The 19,048-nt window shown below is 39.6% G+C and overlaps 2 protein-coding genes across 6 annotated transcripts in view; one reads left to right on the top strand and one right to left on the bottom strand.

Moving 5' to 3' along the window:
* The window catches only part of LOC108975494 (protein Gawky), a 34,963-nt gene extending 18,870 nt beyond the window's left edge, over positions 1 to 16,093 (bottom strand). For 3 of the 5 annotated variants that reach the window (XM_018943998.1, XM_018944002.1, XM_018944001.1), the window contains exons 1-2: positions 15,514 to 15,745; positions 1,221 to 1,736 (exon numbers count right to left, since the gene is read on the bottom strand). In XM_018943998.1, coding sequence (XP_018799543.1) covers positions 1,221 to 1,262 — 42 coding nt within the window. In that variant the 5' untranslated portion in view covers positions 1,263 to 1,736; positions 15,514 to 15,745. The other 2 variants (XM_018943999.1, XM_018944000.1) reach the window with 2 other exon arrangements.
* Positions 15,768 to 19,048, top strand: part of LOC108975490 — a 32,958-nt gene continuing 29,677 nt past the window's right edge. Inside the window, exon 1 of the mRNA XM_018943994.1 lies at positions 15,768 to 15,827. Within this exon, the coding sequence (XP_018799539.1) occupies positions 15,768 to 15,827 (60 nt within the window). The remainder of the gene's footprint in view (positions 15,828 to 19,048) is intronic.

Here is a 19,048-nt window from a genome sequence, read left to right as displayed (position 1 = left end):
TCGAATCTTTCTTATGTTTGTTGACGTGCGTTTTTTGATGCACAGACGCGGCTGCGAATCTTGGCTGCATCAAGTTAGGACCTAACAACAACACTTACCGAACCGATCCGGTTAGAACGCCGAAAAAACAGGCCTTGGTCGGTTAAAATACGGGTCAATTTCGTTGCGTAGAGCCGGCTGTCGCAGACCCTCGTAGCGTACACACATTTAAAACACTGGCAACGACCAAGTGCCAAATATACTTTCTTTGCCCACTCTGGCGTTTAAGTCGCCAAGGCATCTTTGGTCATCGTCCTTCTATTCCGTCGGGGCGTGGGCGCAAATCAGCCATATGTTGAAGAACTTCGCTTTGATGCGGATTGTGGCTAGATATCAACCAACATCAACCAGTAAGGCAGAGGCACCTTCCCACTTAAGGGACCGGACATTCCTTGTGCATGCCCTAAATTCGTTATCCTTAACACATTTGCAGAGGCCGTCATCAGAAGGGGGGTCTCTCATCCCAGGCTGTTTTCATCTTTTCCTTGGTAGTGTTTTTTACATGGCGGGTCCCAAACCCAACGCACTACCCTGTGAAGGAGAAGTTTCACCTTCTCAATTTAGCTTGCCTTCAAACGGATGTTTTCTAGTAGCAGAAAATATCTAGTGCCATATGAAGAAACAGCTATTAAAGCACTTATGCATACATGCGATAGACCCACGACAGTCGAGTCTACGTAACCGGAACAGAACCGGATTTTTATCCGGCCTAGGACTGTTAACTCGGCAGAATTCTGCCGCTACAACAACAGCAAGCGATATTTAACGCATTCATTTTGGTGTTGTTTACTTTCATTTTTTAAATTGTGCAAATTAAACTTCTATTGATTGATTTTGGAGTGTTGATATGAAGTGATTGTGAAAAATAACATTTTGATATCTTCCTGTTAGTTTCAGCTGGTTTTCTGTTTCTTTACTCTTTCGTTACTTCGCTCTTTGTAGCATAACTGTCAATCATTTTCTTAATAAAAGCTTTCACCTACTAGCAGTTAAGATACATATCTTATAATGGAACTAAGTAGAGTTATAAGACTAAAGTTGAAATAGTTTGATTTAAGACAAAAAATATTTCATATTGTGTCTCGTCATTTTACAAACCGGACATTTTTGGGTAACATATAGAATTTCTTTCAGATGTAAGAGGTTTATGAACACAAATTCAAAATATTACAACATCTTACCATTCCAGCGTATTGACATACTGGTAAATTAGCTGCTAGCATTGTGCGTACGTCTGATTCTCTATAGTTTGCTCTTTTGCCGGCTCAGTAGGATTTTGAAATGTTATATTAATATTATGGGTAATTTTTTGTTGAGTTGTTATTTGCCGCTGCGATGCATTTATTTAATGACACTTTTATCGCCCTCGTGTAACATGTGTCGTAGTGTTATATCTAATTTATATTACTGCAACACCCTGTCCATACGGCTTAAATTTTCATTTTTATTTTGAATGCATACATATTTAACATATGTTTTGTACACTTTTTAAGTTTACTATTGAAATTCAATATTGTAATTGAATTGGTATTAGAATAGTTATTAGTTTAGTTTATATTTTCTTTTGGTTTATTTGTTTTCATACAAATAACGAAGTCTATCGTATTTGCGTCATTTTAGGACACTTGATTTGGTACAAAAAATCGGCGTATGCTCGAGCACTCATTTCTTGGATTGACATTATTCTCTGCACATACCTAGAATTAATAAAATATACTTTAGTACATGTGCTGATTAAAGATTTAAGTACGTATTAACTAAATTGATTTTTAAACGTTAATGTTACCCTAATAGAGAAGTTTAGAATGCTGCAAAACTTATATATTAAAAAACAAATTCCAACATATTTCAGTTACTCTTCAGACTCTAAAAGTCATGAGTTCGAATCTGAGATAAATTACACCCCCTACAAATTGAAGAACTTAATTCTCTGATATCTATCATATTCTGCGGATTTATTTCAATAATTACACTTTCAGAAGCAAAAACACGTTTCACTCTTTTGCGTATTTAGCCCAATTGTTTAACAAATAACGTGCATAAAACTGATATGCACAATATACTGAAATTAGACTTTTCTGCACGAATAATTTTCTTGTCTACTTAAATGCAAAAGAAATAAATCAAGTGCAGTCAACGTTCGTGTTCTGAACAAACACAAAAAAAACAAAATGGCTAAAGCCATCATACCTTTAAATAAAAAGATTAATAAATGAGGTATGCCGCGACCTAAGGTCTCCTTTCCTTAGTCACAAAGGCTCACTTGGTTCCATCATATTGATAAATTCCAATATACTGCTATGTGCTATTAAGGCGTTCTGATCTTCATTTGAAAATATGGATCCAAGGCCTTTTTCCTGCATCAATCGGTTAGGAGATGTTCTGGTGTTCTGGAGCTTCATGCTCCATGTCGCACAACCGGCATTTTGCACAAGAAGCTAGACCGATGTTATATAAGTGCTAATTGAGATTATAACAGCAAACCAATAATAATTTGGCATGGCGCATGACATGAAGTTGTTAATAATACCTCTCCCTACATGATATGCCTTTGTAACCGGGCACCCAGATGAGGTGCGCAAGATAACGTTCTGCTATGCTATTCAGTCGTTCTATACACTCCTACACCAGTAGCGATTTGATCCTGTAGGCAGAACTCGCTTTAAGTACCACATCATACCTCTCACATTTTCAAGTTTCCCTTACAAGAATTTGATGTTGTTATAGCGACAGAAAACAATCCTGAAGTAGTTACTTAGAGCCGAATGGCAAGAACTTGATTTCGATCAGTTTGTATAACAGTTATAATGGTTTGATCTAAATAACTTTTTCGAAGATTATAGCGTTGTCTTGAATGCCTTTGCTTCTCCTAATGGTAGGCACCTTGCCGCGGTGCAGAGGCTATACGCAAGGCATACTCGGAACCCCCCAACCGGTGTGGGTGGTACTGACTAGCACCGCTACGGAACACGATAGGGCAATGCAGAAGGCAGAAGGCGCAGCTGTAGGCAGGGAAGGTCAAGGAGCTAAGCGTAGGTTCAGCTACCTTGATGCTCTCTCGCCTCGAAGAGCGGACGCTGTTTGAGGAGCATGCCAGGGAGGATGATGACGAAATGCCCTCTTGCCCTCTTGACGACAGCGCCCAGCGTACAGCAGCGACTATGACCGCGGATGCAACCCAAAGCACCACCAAGGCCCCCCGAAATAGACTTAGTCACTTAGACTCGAGTGAGTCTCATCGGGCAGAGGCCGGTGGTGAACGCAGGAGGAGAAGGAGGCGTAGGAGGAGAGATCTCTCCCAACAGCAGACAAACCAGGCGGGTGCGATGACCATCGAAGGAAGGCTATGAGCGGTGCCTGCCTTAAGTGGTATCTACGGTACCTCCGGGACGGGATAAACCCCGAAGCGGCGGAATCCCTGGCCAAGAGGAGATACGCAGATATTAGGGCATCCCCCACAAAGGAATGTGACAGTACTACGTCTGGGTTTGCGCAAGGCAGCCGGTCTATGGACCGTGGCCAGGTTAGTGTATCACAGACCGAAATGCGGGGTGACGGGAAGGCACTCACCTATGCACAGGCCGCAAAGCGGAAGAGTCGTCAGCTCACACCACAGGAGCCCCCCAGTTCCAAAAGGCTGAGAGACGGCGGCTCGAGAGCGACCGGAGACCAACCATCAGCCCGGCTCCCCCCGGGTGGAGGAGGGGTGGCGCAGGTATGCGGATGCTGTCAAAGGCATCCGCATGGCTTTGCTGCCTCAAAACTACCCGCAGAGTTGCGGGAGTCGGAGCAGCTCACGGTGCTCCAAAATTTTCTCTTGGAACAAGTATTCAGAGGCGATGAAAACGCGGCGTCCTTCCTTGAGGTAGAATTCAGAGGTGGCATGTTACAGGTGGACTGTATGGACGAGTTGTCCGTCAACTGGCTGCGGGAATTTGCCCCAAAGCTATTAGGCTGGACCGGTCCTGTCCTCTGTGCAAAAAGGGCGGAGGATCTGCCGGTCATGCACAGGATGACAATGTTCCTCCCCCGCAGCGATGAAAAGCCGTAAGAGTTTGCCCTGGGGCTGATTAAGAACCAGAACCGGGGCCTTAGCATCGCGGCCTGGTTAGTCGCCAGCAGCCAGTTAGAGGAAAAAGGTGACCTACGAGGATGGAGATTGTACCTGTACATTGATGACGAAGACTATGGAAAAGATCATAGACCACAATATAAGGTCGACGGCGCTGAAGACTACACCCCTGCATGCTGCTCAGCATGCATACAGAGCGGGAAGATCCACCAGTACGGCTCTGYACCAGTTGACCTCGGAGATAGAGAGCTCACTGGAGAAAGGGGAGGTGATGATATGTGCCTTCTTAGACATCGAACGTGCCTTCGACAACACATCTCACAAGAGTGTAGCCAGGGCGATGGAGAGAAGAAATATTGCAGCACTGGTGCGCAGATGGATAGAGGCCGTGCTGCGCACCAGGATCGCCGAGGTGAAACAAAGATCCGTCTGGGTGCGACAAGAGGCTGTCCACAGGGAGGTGTGCTATCACCACTACTATGGAGCCTTGTCGTTGACGAACTGTTAGCGTTGCTAACTGATAATGGGATCCGCTGCCAAGGGTATGCGGACGACATTGTGATAATAGCAAGAGGCAAATTTGAAGATACTCTCTGTGACCTGGTGCAAGGAGGTCTAAATCTGGCAAAGGGGTGTTGCAGGGGGAGTGGAATTAACATCAACCTCTCAAAGACAACCGTAGTGCCTTTCACAAGGCGCAGGTCCCTACCCGGCTTGAGGAACCTCACACTTGGGGGCAGAGAGATCGAGATGACTAGCAAGGTTAAATACCTGGGTCTTACGCTGGATTCTATCCTGCGGTGGAAGCAGGATGTGAACCAAACGCTGGTCAAAGCAACAAAAGCGTTAATGGTGTGCAAACGGCTGGCGGGTAAATCCTGGGGCTGTAAGCCAAAGATGGTTAGGTGGTTGTACACCATGATTGTGCGACCGATAATTACATTCAGGGCGGTGTCCTTTGCCTCCGTAGCGCTGTTGTTGTTGAAGCGTTGCAGGCAACGGTGGTAACCCAACTATCGTAGCTTCAGCGGCTAGCACGTGTTTGCATGACGGGCGCTATGCGGACATGTCCGACGGCAGCTCTGGAGGTCCTGTTGGAACTCACACCGCTCCATATAATGATAGGTCAAGTAGCCAAGCACTCACTTCTGCAGATAACATGAGAGGGATGCGGCAAAGGCAAGATAATCTCGTCCCAGAGAATGGAGAGGATAAGTGGCGACATTCCTATTGCCCTCCTCCCAAAGGACGGCATTACCAAAACAACTCACTTCACGGAAAGGTTTAAGGTTACCCTCGGTAGCAAGAGTGAGTGGAACGACCCCACTCTTGAGCAAATGCTAAGGGATAGCACATTGAGGTGGTACACCGACGGCTCGAAAACGTCGAAAAGAATAGGTGCGGGTATTGCAGGTCCGCGTACGAAGTTCTCCATTCCGATGGGAAGTTTTCCGAGTATTTTTCAGGCTGAAGTCTTGGCTATAAGTCGGTGTATAGAGATAAACCTCCACCGCAACTATCGYAACGAGCGAATAGCTATACTTAGCGATAGTCAAGCGGCACTAAAAGAGATCTCCTCTTATGAGATCAAATCGCTATTGGTGCAGGAGTGCAGAGAACGGCTGAACAACCTACCTGGAAAGAACCAGGTGCACCTAACTTGGGTGCCCGGTCACAGGGGTATAGCCGGCACCGAACTGGCTGACGAACTAGCCCGTTCCGCAGCCTCCACCAATATGGTTGGGCCCGAACCGGTCACTGGGGTGGGTCCCCATACCCCCGTAAAGGAGCTGCTCCGCAAGGAAGAAAGAGTGTGCAGGGAAAGGTATTGGCAGCGAGCGCACGGAGAACCAGAAGAGGTTCAAATCGTTAATAAACCTCCCAAGAAACAAACTCAGGACCCTGGTCGCATTTTACACCGGCCACTGCAAGCTGAAAAGGCATTTAGCTAACAGGGGCCTATCATCTTGCTCCAACTGTCGGTTTTGCGACAGGGACCCTGAAATAAAAAAACTTGATTACGATCGTAGTTTTTATAGCAGTAGTATGCAAAGCGGCAAAATATCAGCGAATTGAAAAAATATCAAAAACTTATAATTACGGTTGAAAAAAACTGGTAAGAACACGGATATATAGTCGACTAAGAACAGTTACCACCGAAAGAAACACTAATTCTAAAAAATATGAAGCTGATGTTAAAACAGCTGCACACACACTGCGCAGATATAATATGGCCTGTGACTGGTTATTAAATACTTCAAGTTAGAATTAAAATTTGTAACTGTTGTTAATAATGTGCAAACTAGAGGCTATACCTGGTATTCAGTTTTACTACAAACTTTAAAAACGCTAAAAGAAACGGGCCGGCTTTAGTATACCATCCCTCGATTTCAGGGTTAAAAGTGGTATGATTGGATAGAGCTGATGCTCCAGATTAAGAATATATATAATTATAGCCACCGCAAACTTATAGTTTGATATATCATGATTTTTGATCGGCCAGGGTTTTTTACTCGAAAAAAAAAACTTGACACACCCCGGTGTTGGAACGGCCAGTGTTATTTTTTTTTACCGAAGTGAAATCACAATGGAATATTGGAAAAATAATCCAAACATTCTATCGCAGAGAAAAATGTGTTTCCAATGAGGAAGAGGAAGGATTAATCGCAAAAATAAAAATGTGGCGTACACATAAAGTGCCAATGACGCTAACTTTAAATAACAGTAGCACTGCAGGGGTGTGCCGATGCCGGAAAGGTGCTTGTCGCAACCAAACTACGTTGGCAAGGTCAAGTGATACCTGGTTTGACATCGTTAAGATACCATTTTCTCAAGAGTTTTATTAAATGGATGCATTCCGCTGATCGCATGCGGAGGTGAGGAAGAAGAGTTTTATCAGAGAGCCAGTTTTATCTAGCGCCACCATATGTGACTGGCATAATTACTGTCGCGAAGCCGTAGTTTAGACCAGGTTGGCTGTAGGTAAAATTGGCGGCTCTGGTAAAACTGTTAAAAGAGATGAGCCTAAATTTGAAAAAAAAAGGAAATAAAACATAAAAATACTTGTTCTTTTTTATTGGGTGCGGTTTTTACGTGGTGGGTCCCATACCCAGCGCACAACCCTGCGGAGGAGGTGTTTCGCCTTCTCACTTTAGCTCGCCTTCAAACGGATATTTTTAGGCTACCCAGAGGAAACTTGGTGAAAGATCGGAAGTCGTGAGCTGATTAAGCCATATGCAAAGGAATCGTTTCTGGTCACTCCCAAGTGAATGGCGATCAGAAAACTTTGCTCACTTGCATGAACTTCTACACATGACTCCATCCGTCATAGTGTGTCATATATGAGCTATATCACCTATGAGATCGAGATGAAGCAGTAAGTAGCGTTGGAAGCAACTTAGCTTGCCACAAATTACTTTCAATCGATTTTTTTTGGTTAAATCTCTTTAAAAATTATTTAAGAAAATGTCCCCAAAGTTATAAATGGGAAATCTAAATATTTTCGAAGCTAGAAGGGAAGTAGTGGCCGAACATTTAGCAGATATATTAGCGCGTGATCAAAAAGCGAAAACTTTGACGCACGATTTCTCGGTTTTTCATTTTGACTATTTTTTTTTAATTGGCGGGCAGGATAGAAAAAACTAAACGTCATATCCGATTGGGGCAAAGTTTATTATCTTTGGCAATAAATTATCTTTTATTTAAACTAAAAAAAACTAAGAAAAGTTAAGATTGAACATATTTTTAAACAACATAAAGTACATTTTTTTCGGTCAAAGACCATTTTTTCCAATTTTTATATATTTTTTTTAATTTACTTTTTTTTTGGAATGTTCTTAGTTTAACTAGAAATAAATTATTAAAAAATATGAAACTTTTCGAATTTTTTGTTTCCGATAGAAATTGCATCCTGCCCGCTGTTCGACAAATGCACATGCTAGATGCATCTAGCAATTGCTTCCCAAAGATAGAATGTCACTGGTTTCGTATCCAAAGAATATATAACTATAAACAATAGAAATTTTGCTTTAATCCTTTATTTCTTTAGCTCCAAAAAAAAAAATCGATTTTTTGAATCCTCTAAAGCATACATATTTGCGAGAAAACCGTCCGCTTGAAAAGCCGACAGCAAAGATGTATTATAGAAAATTTTTAGAGACACAAAATCCGCGGTTGGACTGGTTTTTAGTAGGCTAAAGGCAAGGCACTTGCGCCAATGCTATAGAAAGGCACGAGCTTGGCAGAATTCGACGGGAGCGGGTGCCATGCAAGATGGCGAATCAACAGAAAGTAATTTGAAAATTGTTTGGTATAAAATTATAATAAATAATATTTTTAGGTATAATTCTAAGAACTTGTCCTTTTTTCTACGATTTGGAAAATATATTTGGCTATAAAGATTTTCAATCCAATGCATTTGTTTTGGATACAGAAGCCTTAGAAAACAACTCGACGTCCACCACAGACGATTTCGACACCGGTTCAACGACCACTGCAAATTTAGCTACCACACCTGAAGATATTATTCAAGAAGTCTTGCCAATGTGCTTACTATGCACACAGGTTTAATTATGGTGAAGCAACAAAAAGTAGAGATCGAATCAAAAATGAACGATACGGAGCTACCTTTAAAAGAAAAAGAATTTGATTTACAATACGAAAAATTTTTATTTGAAAAAGAAAAATGCAATTCAGAAGAGAAAATAAGAATACGAGAAATTGAAATCAAAGAAAAATTGGCTTAAAGAGAGCTTGAACTGAAGGAACATAGGAATTAAAAATTAGAAAATAAAACTATACATATATACTACATAAAATTAAATATTTATATCTTTATTGTTTACAAAATGTGAGAGAGCTTTTCTTATGTCGTCGTGTTCATAAGTTTCTTGTGGGAAGTCTGTTTCCTCCTGACTTTCTAAACTAGAATTTTCGTTTAAGTTAAATTGTAGCAACATGTTGTGAAGGATACAACATGCCAAAATCCAAAACTACAAAAATTTTTATAATTAGTTTCGTTCGTTAATCGGAACCGTAGTTCTTTTAAACTGCAAAATTTTTCTTTAAATTTCCCAAAACAATTTTCTATACGTACGTATTTAGAGAAATATTGATTGAATGTATCTCTCATTTCTTTTGACTGCTCAGTACTGTTTTGTCGAAAAGGTGTAATAAGATGTTGGCTTAGCGGATATGCCGAATCGCCGCAATCCATTCCAGATGCGGGTTTTTACCTATTACAGATTCGGCAAAAATTTTAGCATCATACACGCTTCCTCGGTATCCTATTGTCGCTTGTCTAATTCTTAGTGTATATGTAGTCACATAGTCACTTGCATTTTTATGGCATACTGTTTTTTGCGAGAGAAGTATAGTTCGTGATCTTTTGAAGGAGACTCTGCTAATCTGATTTCAGTACTGTCAACATAGCCAATACATCCATTGTTTTTGTGACAATCTTTCGGATTTCTTCTCTAGATGGCCAACATAAAAATGTAGATTTTAAATAAATCAATGCGGTGATAACCCGCTCTGACACTTTGGTAACTGTTCCGCCATCGCCTATTCCGGACAAAGTTGCAATCTTTCTAATAGAGACACTCTCTCCACTTGATCCCAGACGAAAAAGTGATATTTTTAGCTGAAGATCGATTGGTAATTGTGGAACACAATTTCTGTTTTGGAAAATAGGGTCCTGCTTGAGACTTATATATATATTAATGACTTTTGGAAGTCTATATTAACATGCCGTATTTATATTATAAAATTGATTATTCCTCACACGCTAGGTATAAATATATGGTGTTATTTAATTTTAACAATTGGTTTAAGTAAATATGATGATACAATTAAATAAAATAAAATAATATAAGAAATACTGAATTTTATTTAGTAGAATTGAATTGAAAAAGAAAAGTTAAAGCTAGAATTGGGGAGAGAAAAGTTAAGTATAGAGTTTGAAATAGAAAAATTGGAGCAAAAAGGAAGACTGGCAAAGATTGAACTAAAGTACAAATATAATATATATCAATTTTATATGTTTTGTATAATAATTTTTACAAATGTATTTAAATGTGATATCTTGAAGTGATACTACTTTTTATATGTATGTATATAAAAATGAAAAATTAATTTTTGAGTTAATTATAATTTTTAATATAAATAAACAGTTTTTGGAAACATAAGATAATATAACGATTGTCCTTTTCATTCCACGATATTTGAGATTGATTCTTCCACAGTATTTTTACTACTTTTATTTCGAATTCAAATCTGAGTTCTTGAAGACTGCAAAATCCCTCTTTTAATAAGCCGAAAAAGTGTCATCCACGTAACCTACACAAAATGGTAGTTCGCTGAACTATGAACTATTAAAGAACGCTCAGTATTATCTGGCCAATATATATATATAAATGGAGTTGTTTTAAAAATGCCTTAAATACTCTGCGAGTAATATTTGTTAACCTTCTTCCGTCACCAATCCCAAAAGTAGATGAAATTTTTCGTATCGATGCAATTTCTCCAGAAGAGCCCAATCTATATAGAACGACCGCTAGCTGTATATCAATCGGGAATTGCTTGCCCATACATTTTTTAAAAACTTCGTCACTTGATATGAGGGTCAATAAGTAATATTAAGTTTGATCTACACGCAGCATTTGACGGAACCGACTGCCATCCATTGTGGTTAAAACATCATCACACCACTGAGTTGACTTTGGAAAAATATTTTCTACACCTCTACGACAGTTTAGTGTAATGAATAAATCATCATAAACCTCGTTAATGGTATCCTCTACCAAATCTTCATCTTCACTGAATATGTCTTGAAATAATTTGAAAGTTAATTCCATGCTCCTCTTTACGTCAATTTTAAGTACTTACCAGCAATAAATTTGATCTGCTTCACACAATTTTCAATTAAATGACTGACAATTTTGGATTTTGCACTTTGTTGAGGCATTTTTACTCGTTAATAAAATTGAACCAGCTGTTTCGGAATAAAATTTACCATACTATAGAGGTAGAGCAAAAGGTATGTTCACAGTTATGCTTTTTAACGGAGTATCAACTAACGAATTACCAAATTGACAGGTTTCGGTCTGAATATCCCTATTAAGATTTTAATTTGCGTACAAGTCAGAGTGGGAGCTATGTTGCCCGTTTGAGCTACTGGGGACCGTGGAGGTCCTCTGTTGGCCACTCGGCCTTCTATAAGAGTTGACAGCTGCTGACGTACACCGATGTCATTTATATCATTGGCTTCAACATCCGCGCCGTTAGTTCTACTTTCTCCGAAGATAATTTTTGGTCTATCTTGAAACTAGTATCAACACCAACACCAATGTCAGCTTCGAAATCTAAAGCAGAATAACTCTTGCCAACCGGTACTACTTCGGACTGAGGAGGCAATTGAAAAGTGAAGTCTTCTCTCGACCAACAAAAACCAAACTCTACAAGTCACTCATTATTTCCGACCTGCTATATGATGCAGAGGCATCGACGATGACAACATCTGATGAGGCAACGATGCGAGATTTCGAGAGAAATGTTCTGTGAAAGATGTACGGTCCTTTGCGCGTTGACCACGACGAATATCGCATTCGATAGAACGATGAGCTGTATGAGATATACGATGAAATTTACATCGTTCAGCGAATTAAAAGACAGCCGCTACGCTGGATTAGTTGGCTAGGTCATAGGTCATGTCGTCTGAATGGACGGAAGCACCCTATTAGTATTCTACGCAGTACCCGCCGGAGGAAGTGAAAAACCTCCATTCCGTTGGAAGGACCAGGTGGAGAAGAGCCTAGCTTCGTTTGGAATATCAAATTGGCGCCACGTAGCGAAAAGAAGAAACGACAGGCGCGCTCTTGTTTACTCGGCTATAATCGCGTGTCTACAGGTCTGCTGAGGTGCTCATACCTTTGATGGAGAAGAACGTGGCAAAATGTAGTGTTCTATGTACCGATTGTGGGAAGGCGTATGACTGTTTGTCCGGTGTGTGTGTGAGCACCGACGGATAAATCAAAGCGACCCGGATAATCCGATCGTCGCAGAGGACGGAACCCTCACTCAACGCATCGAGTCTCAGTGGCGAGGAAGTAAACGTTTTATTAACAAAGATAAGGAAAAACTTTAGAATACCGTCCACGGCTTTCGGAAATAAAATGTGTATAGATAGAGGTACCGGAGGTTCTTCAGATCAAGAATATATATAGTTATAACCACAGGTAACCAATAGTTCTCGAACGTATTTTTTGGATTTAAAATTTATTTTACACTTATATTTAAAATTTTTATGTTTACTATCACTTCATTAAATCGTTTGTACACATTATTTTTAAACTATATAGTGCAAAAATAGTTTTATGTCAATATTAAGCTTATTGTTCAAATCTGTTTATTTGACAACTAAAAGGTTGCAATCTGTCAAATAATCAGTGTTACCTTATGGACATATTTAGTAAATGAACTAAAAGAAATAAAGAAAACAGATTACAACAAAAAAAAAAGGATTTTTGCCAAGTTTTTTTTCGCGTAGAACTCCTGTTTGCGTTGACCGCCTTCGGCCGCGTTTCAAAGAAATAACCCCGGTCGGTCCAACAGCGGGGTATTTCAAGTTTTTTTTTCGCGTAAAAAAGTTTTTTTTAATTGGCGGCCTTCGGCCACGCTTCAAAAAAATAACACTGGTCGGTCCAACAACGGGGTGTTTAAAGTTTTTTTTCGAGTAGAACACCTTTTTGCGTTGGCGGCCTTTGGCCGCGCTCCAAAAAAATCACCTTGCAAGTCCAACACCATTGCGTTTCAAGTTTTTTTTTTCGCCGCTCTTCAAAAAAAATATTACCCTAGTCGGTCCTACACCGGGGTCTGACAAGTTTTTTTCGCTCCTTCAACAAAATAATGTCAATGGGTTTGTCAAGCTTTTTTCCCGTTAAATTTTCTTTTTATTAATCTTCATTTCTATTGTATTTTTGTTAGTTTGTTCAAACATATTAGTATGGTACCACATGCTAGGGAGGATGACGACGGCATGCCGTTCCCACGACAGTCGGGTCTACGAAAATGGGAACGGACCCGGATTTTTATCCGGCCAAGGACTGTCAACTCAGCAGAATTCTGCCGTTACAACAACAACAACAACAACGACGGCATGCCTTCATATAGTGGAGCTCGCCGGGCGAAAGTGCCTATTGCTGCTGAGGCAGCTACGAGCGCCGCCAAGATCCCCGTCAGAAGGCTTAGCGGATGGGACTCGGGTGAGTCACATCAGGCAGAGACCGAGGGTGTTCGCGGCAGGAGGAGGATTCGCAGAATAGGTGGGCAATGCCCTCTCTCAGCAGCTGGCAAATACTGCGGGTGCGATGACCCCCACAGGAAGGGTATGAGCGGTGCCAACATGAAATGGTACTAGCGGAGGCAATGGCCAGGAGTAGGAATAAAGGGAGCAACGCATCCTCAGCAGAGTAGACCCACTGGGGTATGAGGATCTGCCTGACTATTTTGTTATTGTGTGAACAAAAATAATTGCACAAAAGTTAAATATTAAATAAAAGATATTTTTTGCACTATATAACATAAAAATTATTAGAAACGAATTAGCGAATGTGTTAGAAGATATAAAATATTTGAATTACAGTGTAAAATTCATTATAAATAAGAGGCACACTCGTTTTAAATAGTTGAACTTTTAATCTCAAAAGCGGAAACTATATGTATATACATATACATATATTCTTGATCTGGAGGACTTCCTCTATTCGTACATACCCATTTTAACCTCGAAATCGGGGGATGCTATTCTAATTCGCAGCCGAATGCAACCCTTTTGATATTGTATGAACAAAAATGAATTAACAAAAGTTAAATGCTGAATAAAAGTTATTTTTGCACAATTTAATATAAAATAAATGATTAGAAATGAATTAGTGAAGTGTTAGTGGATATAAAAGTAAATAATATAACTATAAAACTCATTATAAATGGGAAAAGCACGCAATTTAAATATTTGACTTTTTAAACTTGTAATGTGTATATCTCAAAAACCATAAATCCGCGGCAACTATATATATATATATATATATATATATGTGTATTCTTAATCTAAAAGAACCTCCTCTATCCATACATACCCATTTTAACTTCGAATCCGGGGAATGTTATTCTAAAATTTACCCATTTTATCATACTTTATACCGGCAAATATATGAGGAATACGAGTGAATTTTTCGCTTTCTCCAATTTATAATGAATTCTATACTTAGATTTTTAACTTTTATATTTATTAACACTTCACTAATTTAGATATACGCATTTGTATTATTCCATATTTAACTTTTGTTGAAATCCATTTAGTCATACAATTTGATAATGGTTGCAATCAAGCTAAAAATTAGTGTAACCAAATAAAAAAAAAAAGTATTACAAAGGAAGACCCTCAATTCAAAAATCATTATCGGCCAAATCCTTCACAATTTTCATTTCTTGATAAATCTCGATTTTGGATCGGCCAGGGAATAAATAGTATTTCAACGATATTTGCAATATCTAATACAAAACAAATTTGTAAAACCGAACTACTTTAGTGTTCGTGGTTATAAAATTATATGTAAAATGCATTATAAATCAAAGAATCCCGCACTTTAAATAGTACAATTTTTGAAATATAATGCATTTTTCTGAATCTGGAGAACATCATCTCTCCGTTATATATACACAGTGTAACCCTAAAGTTGAACTATGCAAACTAAGTCTCAGACTCTGCATCATATAGCTAATTACGTTATACTAATATGCTTAAATTTGTTATTGAAAACACTTAAGATCTACATATATAAAAAAATAGATTTTGAACATTCTATCTCAAATACATGCGAACATTTTAGGGTTTTCATAGTCAAATTAATTTTAGGAGGTATACATGACTTTCCATCACACTATCTGGCTTGCTTACTCTACACTAGAGCCGAACGATAGATAATATATCCACACACGAGATAACCCCTTGTGCGTATTATAAAGCGAAAAATAAAAGTTAATGAAATATATATATGCGAACAAGTATGGGCCTATATGTATTTTATGATGCACGTAAATGAATGCAGTTACCAAATAAAATAATTTTTTTAGAACCAAATCTAAACAAATCCTTTTCATTAGATTCATTTCATTAAATTATTTTCTGATCTCCGGAAAATAAATATTATAATTTTAACGTTTTACTGTAATGTAGCAAAACAGAATCTAAAAAGCAGTAGAACACAAAATTTCATGTTATTCTAGCATTTTTTTCACTATCTATTTTCATTTCACATCTCAGTAATATAGAGAAATATATATAATATATATTAACTGAAGTCATTGCTTTAACTGCCAAATATTTATGCCCGATTTGTCCTTACCATTCACAAATAGTCACAAAATTACTCAGAATTTCCAGGGCACATATAGCCGAAAAACATTCAATTATTTGATCTAAACCTATAATAAATACTTCATTTGTTTTTCACTTTCTCCACATTTACACCAGTAATATATTAATACTATTAATTGATCACATTTCATTTTCCAAAAAAAATTTTTTTTTTTTGCTTATTCGCCACCACGACACGACGTATACACAAAATCCATTTATATTGAAGTACCGAGTTAACCGATGATCCAACAGTCAACGAAGCAACACGAAAAGGCACGGCGTTGGAACTTCACACAATCGGTAACGTATGAAAATTCTGATAATAGCGAGTACGCAAGGTACACAAAAAAAAAAATTAAATAAAAAAAAAAACTGTAAAATAACCAATGAAAATTTTTAATGCAAACTGTTAATTACATTCGAATAAAACGGGACTTTAATATTACGATCGAAGATGCACCCACCTTTTGATCTGAAAAAATATATCACTGCCTGTTGACGTTGTAATACCCAGTATCAACGCACACACCCAAGCAATTTTATGTTCATTAGCTCTTCTATTACGTTCCCTCATTTTCCGCTTAAAGATGCCACATTTAAAAATTATCTATATTTTAAACTGGTACCTTACCACATGTTACTTCCAAATTATACGTGCGATTCTGTACTCTGATACAGTATCAAGTCTCTAAATTTGAGATTTTAAGTTAGAGACAATTGTGAGACGATTTGGTTATTCTGTGAGTGGAAGTCACAAACTTTATTACATTTCGTTATTCAGAGATGTTTTTACACTTGAATACAAATAAATATGTCGCTAACAAGTATTAAATTTTCTATAACATAGTCAAAAACCATAATTATCAATAAAAATCAAAATATATGTTGACTTTGTTTCATAAGAATTACGAAATTTTTGAAAAATTTATTTATTTTTAACCTTTTCGTATTTGAGTTGCTTATAAAATATAAAAAAAATACAATCGATTACTATCCATGATGATCTCTATTCAGTATATTCAAAATGGCAGACAAGAGTTTTTTTGGATTTGTGACTTGCTAATGGTCTTGTTACACGTAACGAGTACAGTGGCGAGACAGTATTTTGGCCGAGTATGATACTCGGTCGAGAGAGTTGCGTTGGCGAGTAGAGGTTTACACGTATTTTGTTCATCTAGTTAAGCAGTGAAGCTTTTCAAAGTTTTATTTACAATGTTTGGTAGAAAAAGACATTTTAAAAGAGTTTTTATTGAAGTTCTACCGCATCTCATAAAAGAGTTGTGGGATTTATTGAAAGCAGAAAATAAGAGAATGAAAAATTCCACAAGCATTGGTGCAATTTATAATTTTGAATAAATTTCACAGTTGTATCATAATTCCACTTATTTGCCATTTCAATTCTTTCACAATGCAAAATGCAATTGAAACTAAATAAACAACATAAAAATCGACCGAGTGGCGAGTGAAGACCGAACGCGTGTTCACATGCCACGAGCGAGTCAGTGATTAGCTCAGAAGGAATAAAGGAGTGAAGAAAAAAGAAGCACTCGGCCTAGTAAACAAAATGTGATTCAAGTGACTCTCTCGCCACTATACTCGCCAACTAACTCGGTTCATTACTCGCCTTACTGTTTAAACGAAACGAGCACTCGGCCGAGTCACTGTCTCGCCGCTCTACTGTTGTTGTTGTTTTAACGGTTATCACTCCCCGTTGGGATGGTGATAGCGATCTGTGTTGTCGTCGATGTCATCTAAMGGGAGGCCCAGGAAACGTGCTGTTTCGACGGGGTCGGACCAGAGGGAAAACGGTGTTAGATGAGTGGGGTTGGTTGGGCATGCAAAGAGGTGGTCAGTGTCATGCGGAGACTCGTTGCACGCAGGACATACGTTGGGTATGTCAGCCTCTATTCAGGATAGGTAGGAGTTTAACCTGCTACAATATCCAGAAAGAAGTKGCGCAAGGGTCACTCGCGTTTCTCGCGTTTCTCGCGGCAACTCGAGCTCTTCGTCCGCTATGGGTGGTGATTTGACTCCAAGTACGCCATTCACGGGGAGGGAGACGAAAGGAATGACCTCTTGATGCCCCTAGGAGGCGGTTCCGCTCCAAGCAGATGACTGCAAGGATGATTTCTACGAAAACATCTCAGCAGGAACTGCTTGGAGAGGAGTTCATTATGCTCCTTAACTGGGAGCGTAAGCGTCTCGCTATGTAGGTGCTCGATGGGAGACATCAGGGAGAATCCCGTCGTGGTCCGAAGTGCTGTATTCTGGCAGGTCAGTGGTTTCCTCATCTGTGTGCCACTGCATCCAGGCGACCATATGAGTGCTGCATAGTTGAGGACCGGCCGGCCGATTGCCTTGTAAGTTGCCAACAACGTTTCTTTGTCTTTTCCCCATGTGCTGCTGGCTAGCGACTTGAGGATTTTGTTGCGGCTCTGTACTTTGGCGATAATCGCGGTCGTATGTGGAGAGAAGGAGCATAGACTGTCGAAGGTGACACCTAAAATCTGATCGACTGCAATATTAAGCTCCAGTCTATACTCCTTCGTCCAGTTCGTGAATATGGTCGCTGTGGATTTGGTAGGGGGAAGTTGGAGGTTCCGTGCAGTGAGGAAACGAGAAAGGTCGGAAAGGTAGTTGTTTACCTTCGAACACATGCCATCGATTCCATTGCCCGACGGCAATATCGTACAATCATCAGCGTACGGGGTTATGGAAACCCCCTGCGGGAGTTTCGAGATGTAGAAGTTAAACAGTAGCGGGGAGAGGACACCACCCTSCGGAACCCCCTGTTTAATTCTTCTCAGTTTAGATGTTGCGCTTCGAAATAGTACGGATGATTGGCGACCGTTGAGATAGTTCATGGTCCACCTCTTGAGCCCTGGAGGAAGCGTGGTTTTCTTAATGTCCTGCAGTGGCGTTGTGTGATTGACCGTGTCAAAAGCTTTTGACAGGTCCAACGAGGCCACGAACTATCTGAGCGTTTATGACGCTAAGTGCTGTSGTGGTACTRYGCATTTTACGGAATCCATGCTGGTGGCTGGCTAGGCTCAGGTGGTGAGTGAAGGTCGGGAGTAACAAGGCTTCAAGTGTCTTCACTACTGGGAGAGGAAAGTAATCGGGCGATAAGATTCTCCTTTGTTGGCGGGTTTCCCAGGTTTCAGTAGTGGGACCACTCTTCCGACTTTCCACACATCGGGTATTTGAAGAGTGGTTAGCGAAAGGTTGAGGACCTTGGTGAGATATTTTACTCCCGTCGAGACTAGATGCTTTAGCATTAGCATGTTGATTCCATCAGGGCCAATGGATTTGGAAGATTTTGCTTTGTTGATGACACTCTGAACCTCTTCATCGGTGAAAGTAAGTGGCGCGCCATCGTTTGGCATTTTGCGCAACCGTCGGTTAACACATCGTTTGGTTTTGTCTACCGAAGGGTTCAGTGTAAACTGCCGGCTAAAATAGCTCGCACACTTCTTCGGGTCCGAAGAGGCATGACCATTGAATTGAACTTCAACTCGGTC

This window comes from Bactrocera latifrons, unplaced genomic scaffold (genome assembly GCF_001853355.1).
Source record: "Bactrocera latifrons isolate USDA-ARS-PBARC rearing strain unplaced genomic scaffold, ASM185335v1 scaffold_658, whole genome shotgun sequence".
Taxonomy (NCBI): Eukaryota; Metazoa; Arthropoda; class Insecta; order Diptera; family Tephritidae; genus Bactrocera; species Bactrocera latifrons.
The sequence above is the reverse complement of the archived record's forward strand: the minus strand, read 5'-3'. Positions and strand labels throughout refer to the sequence as shown.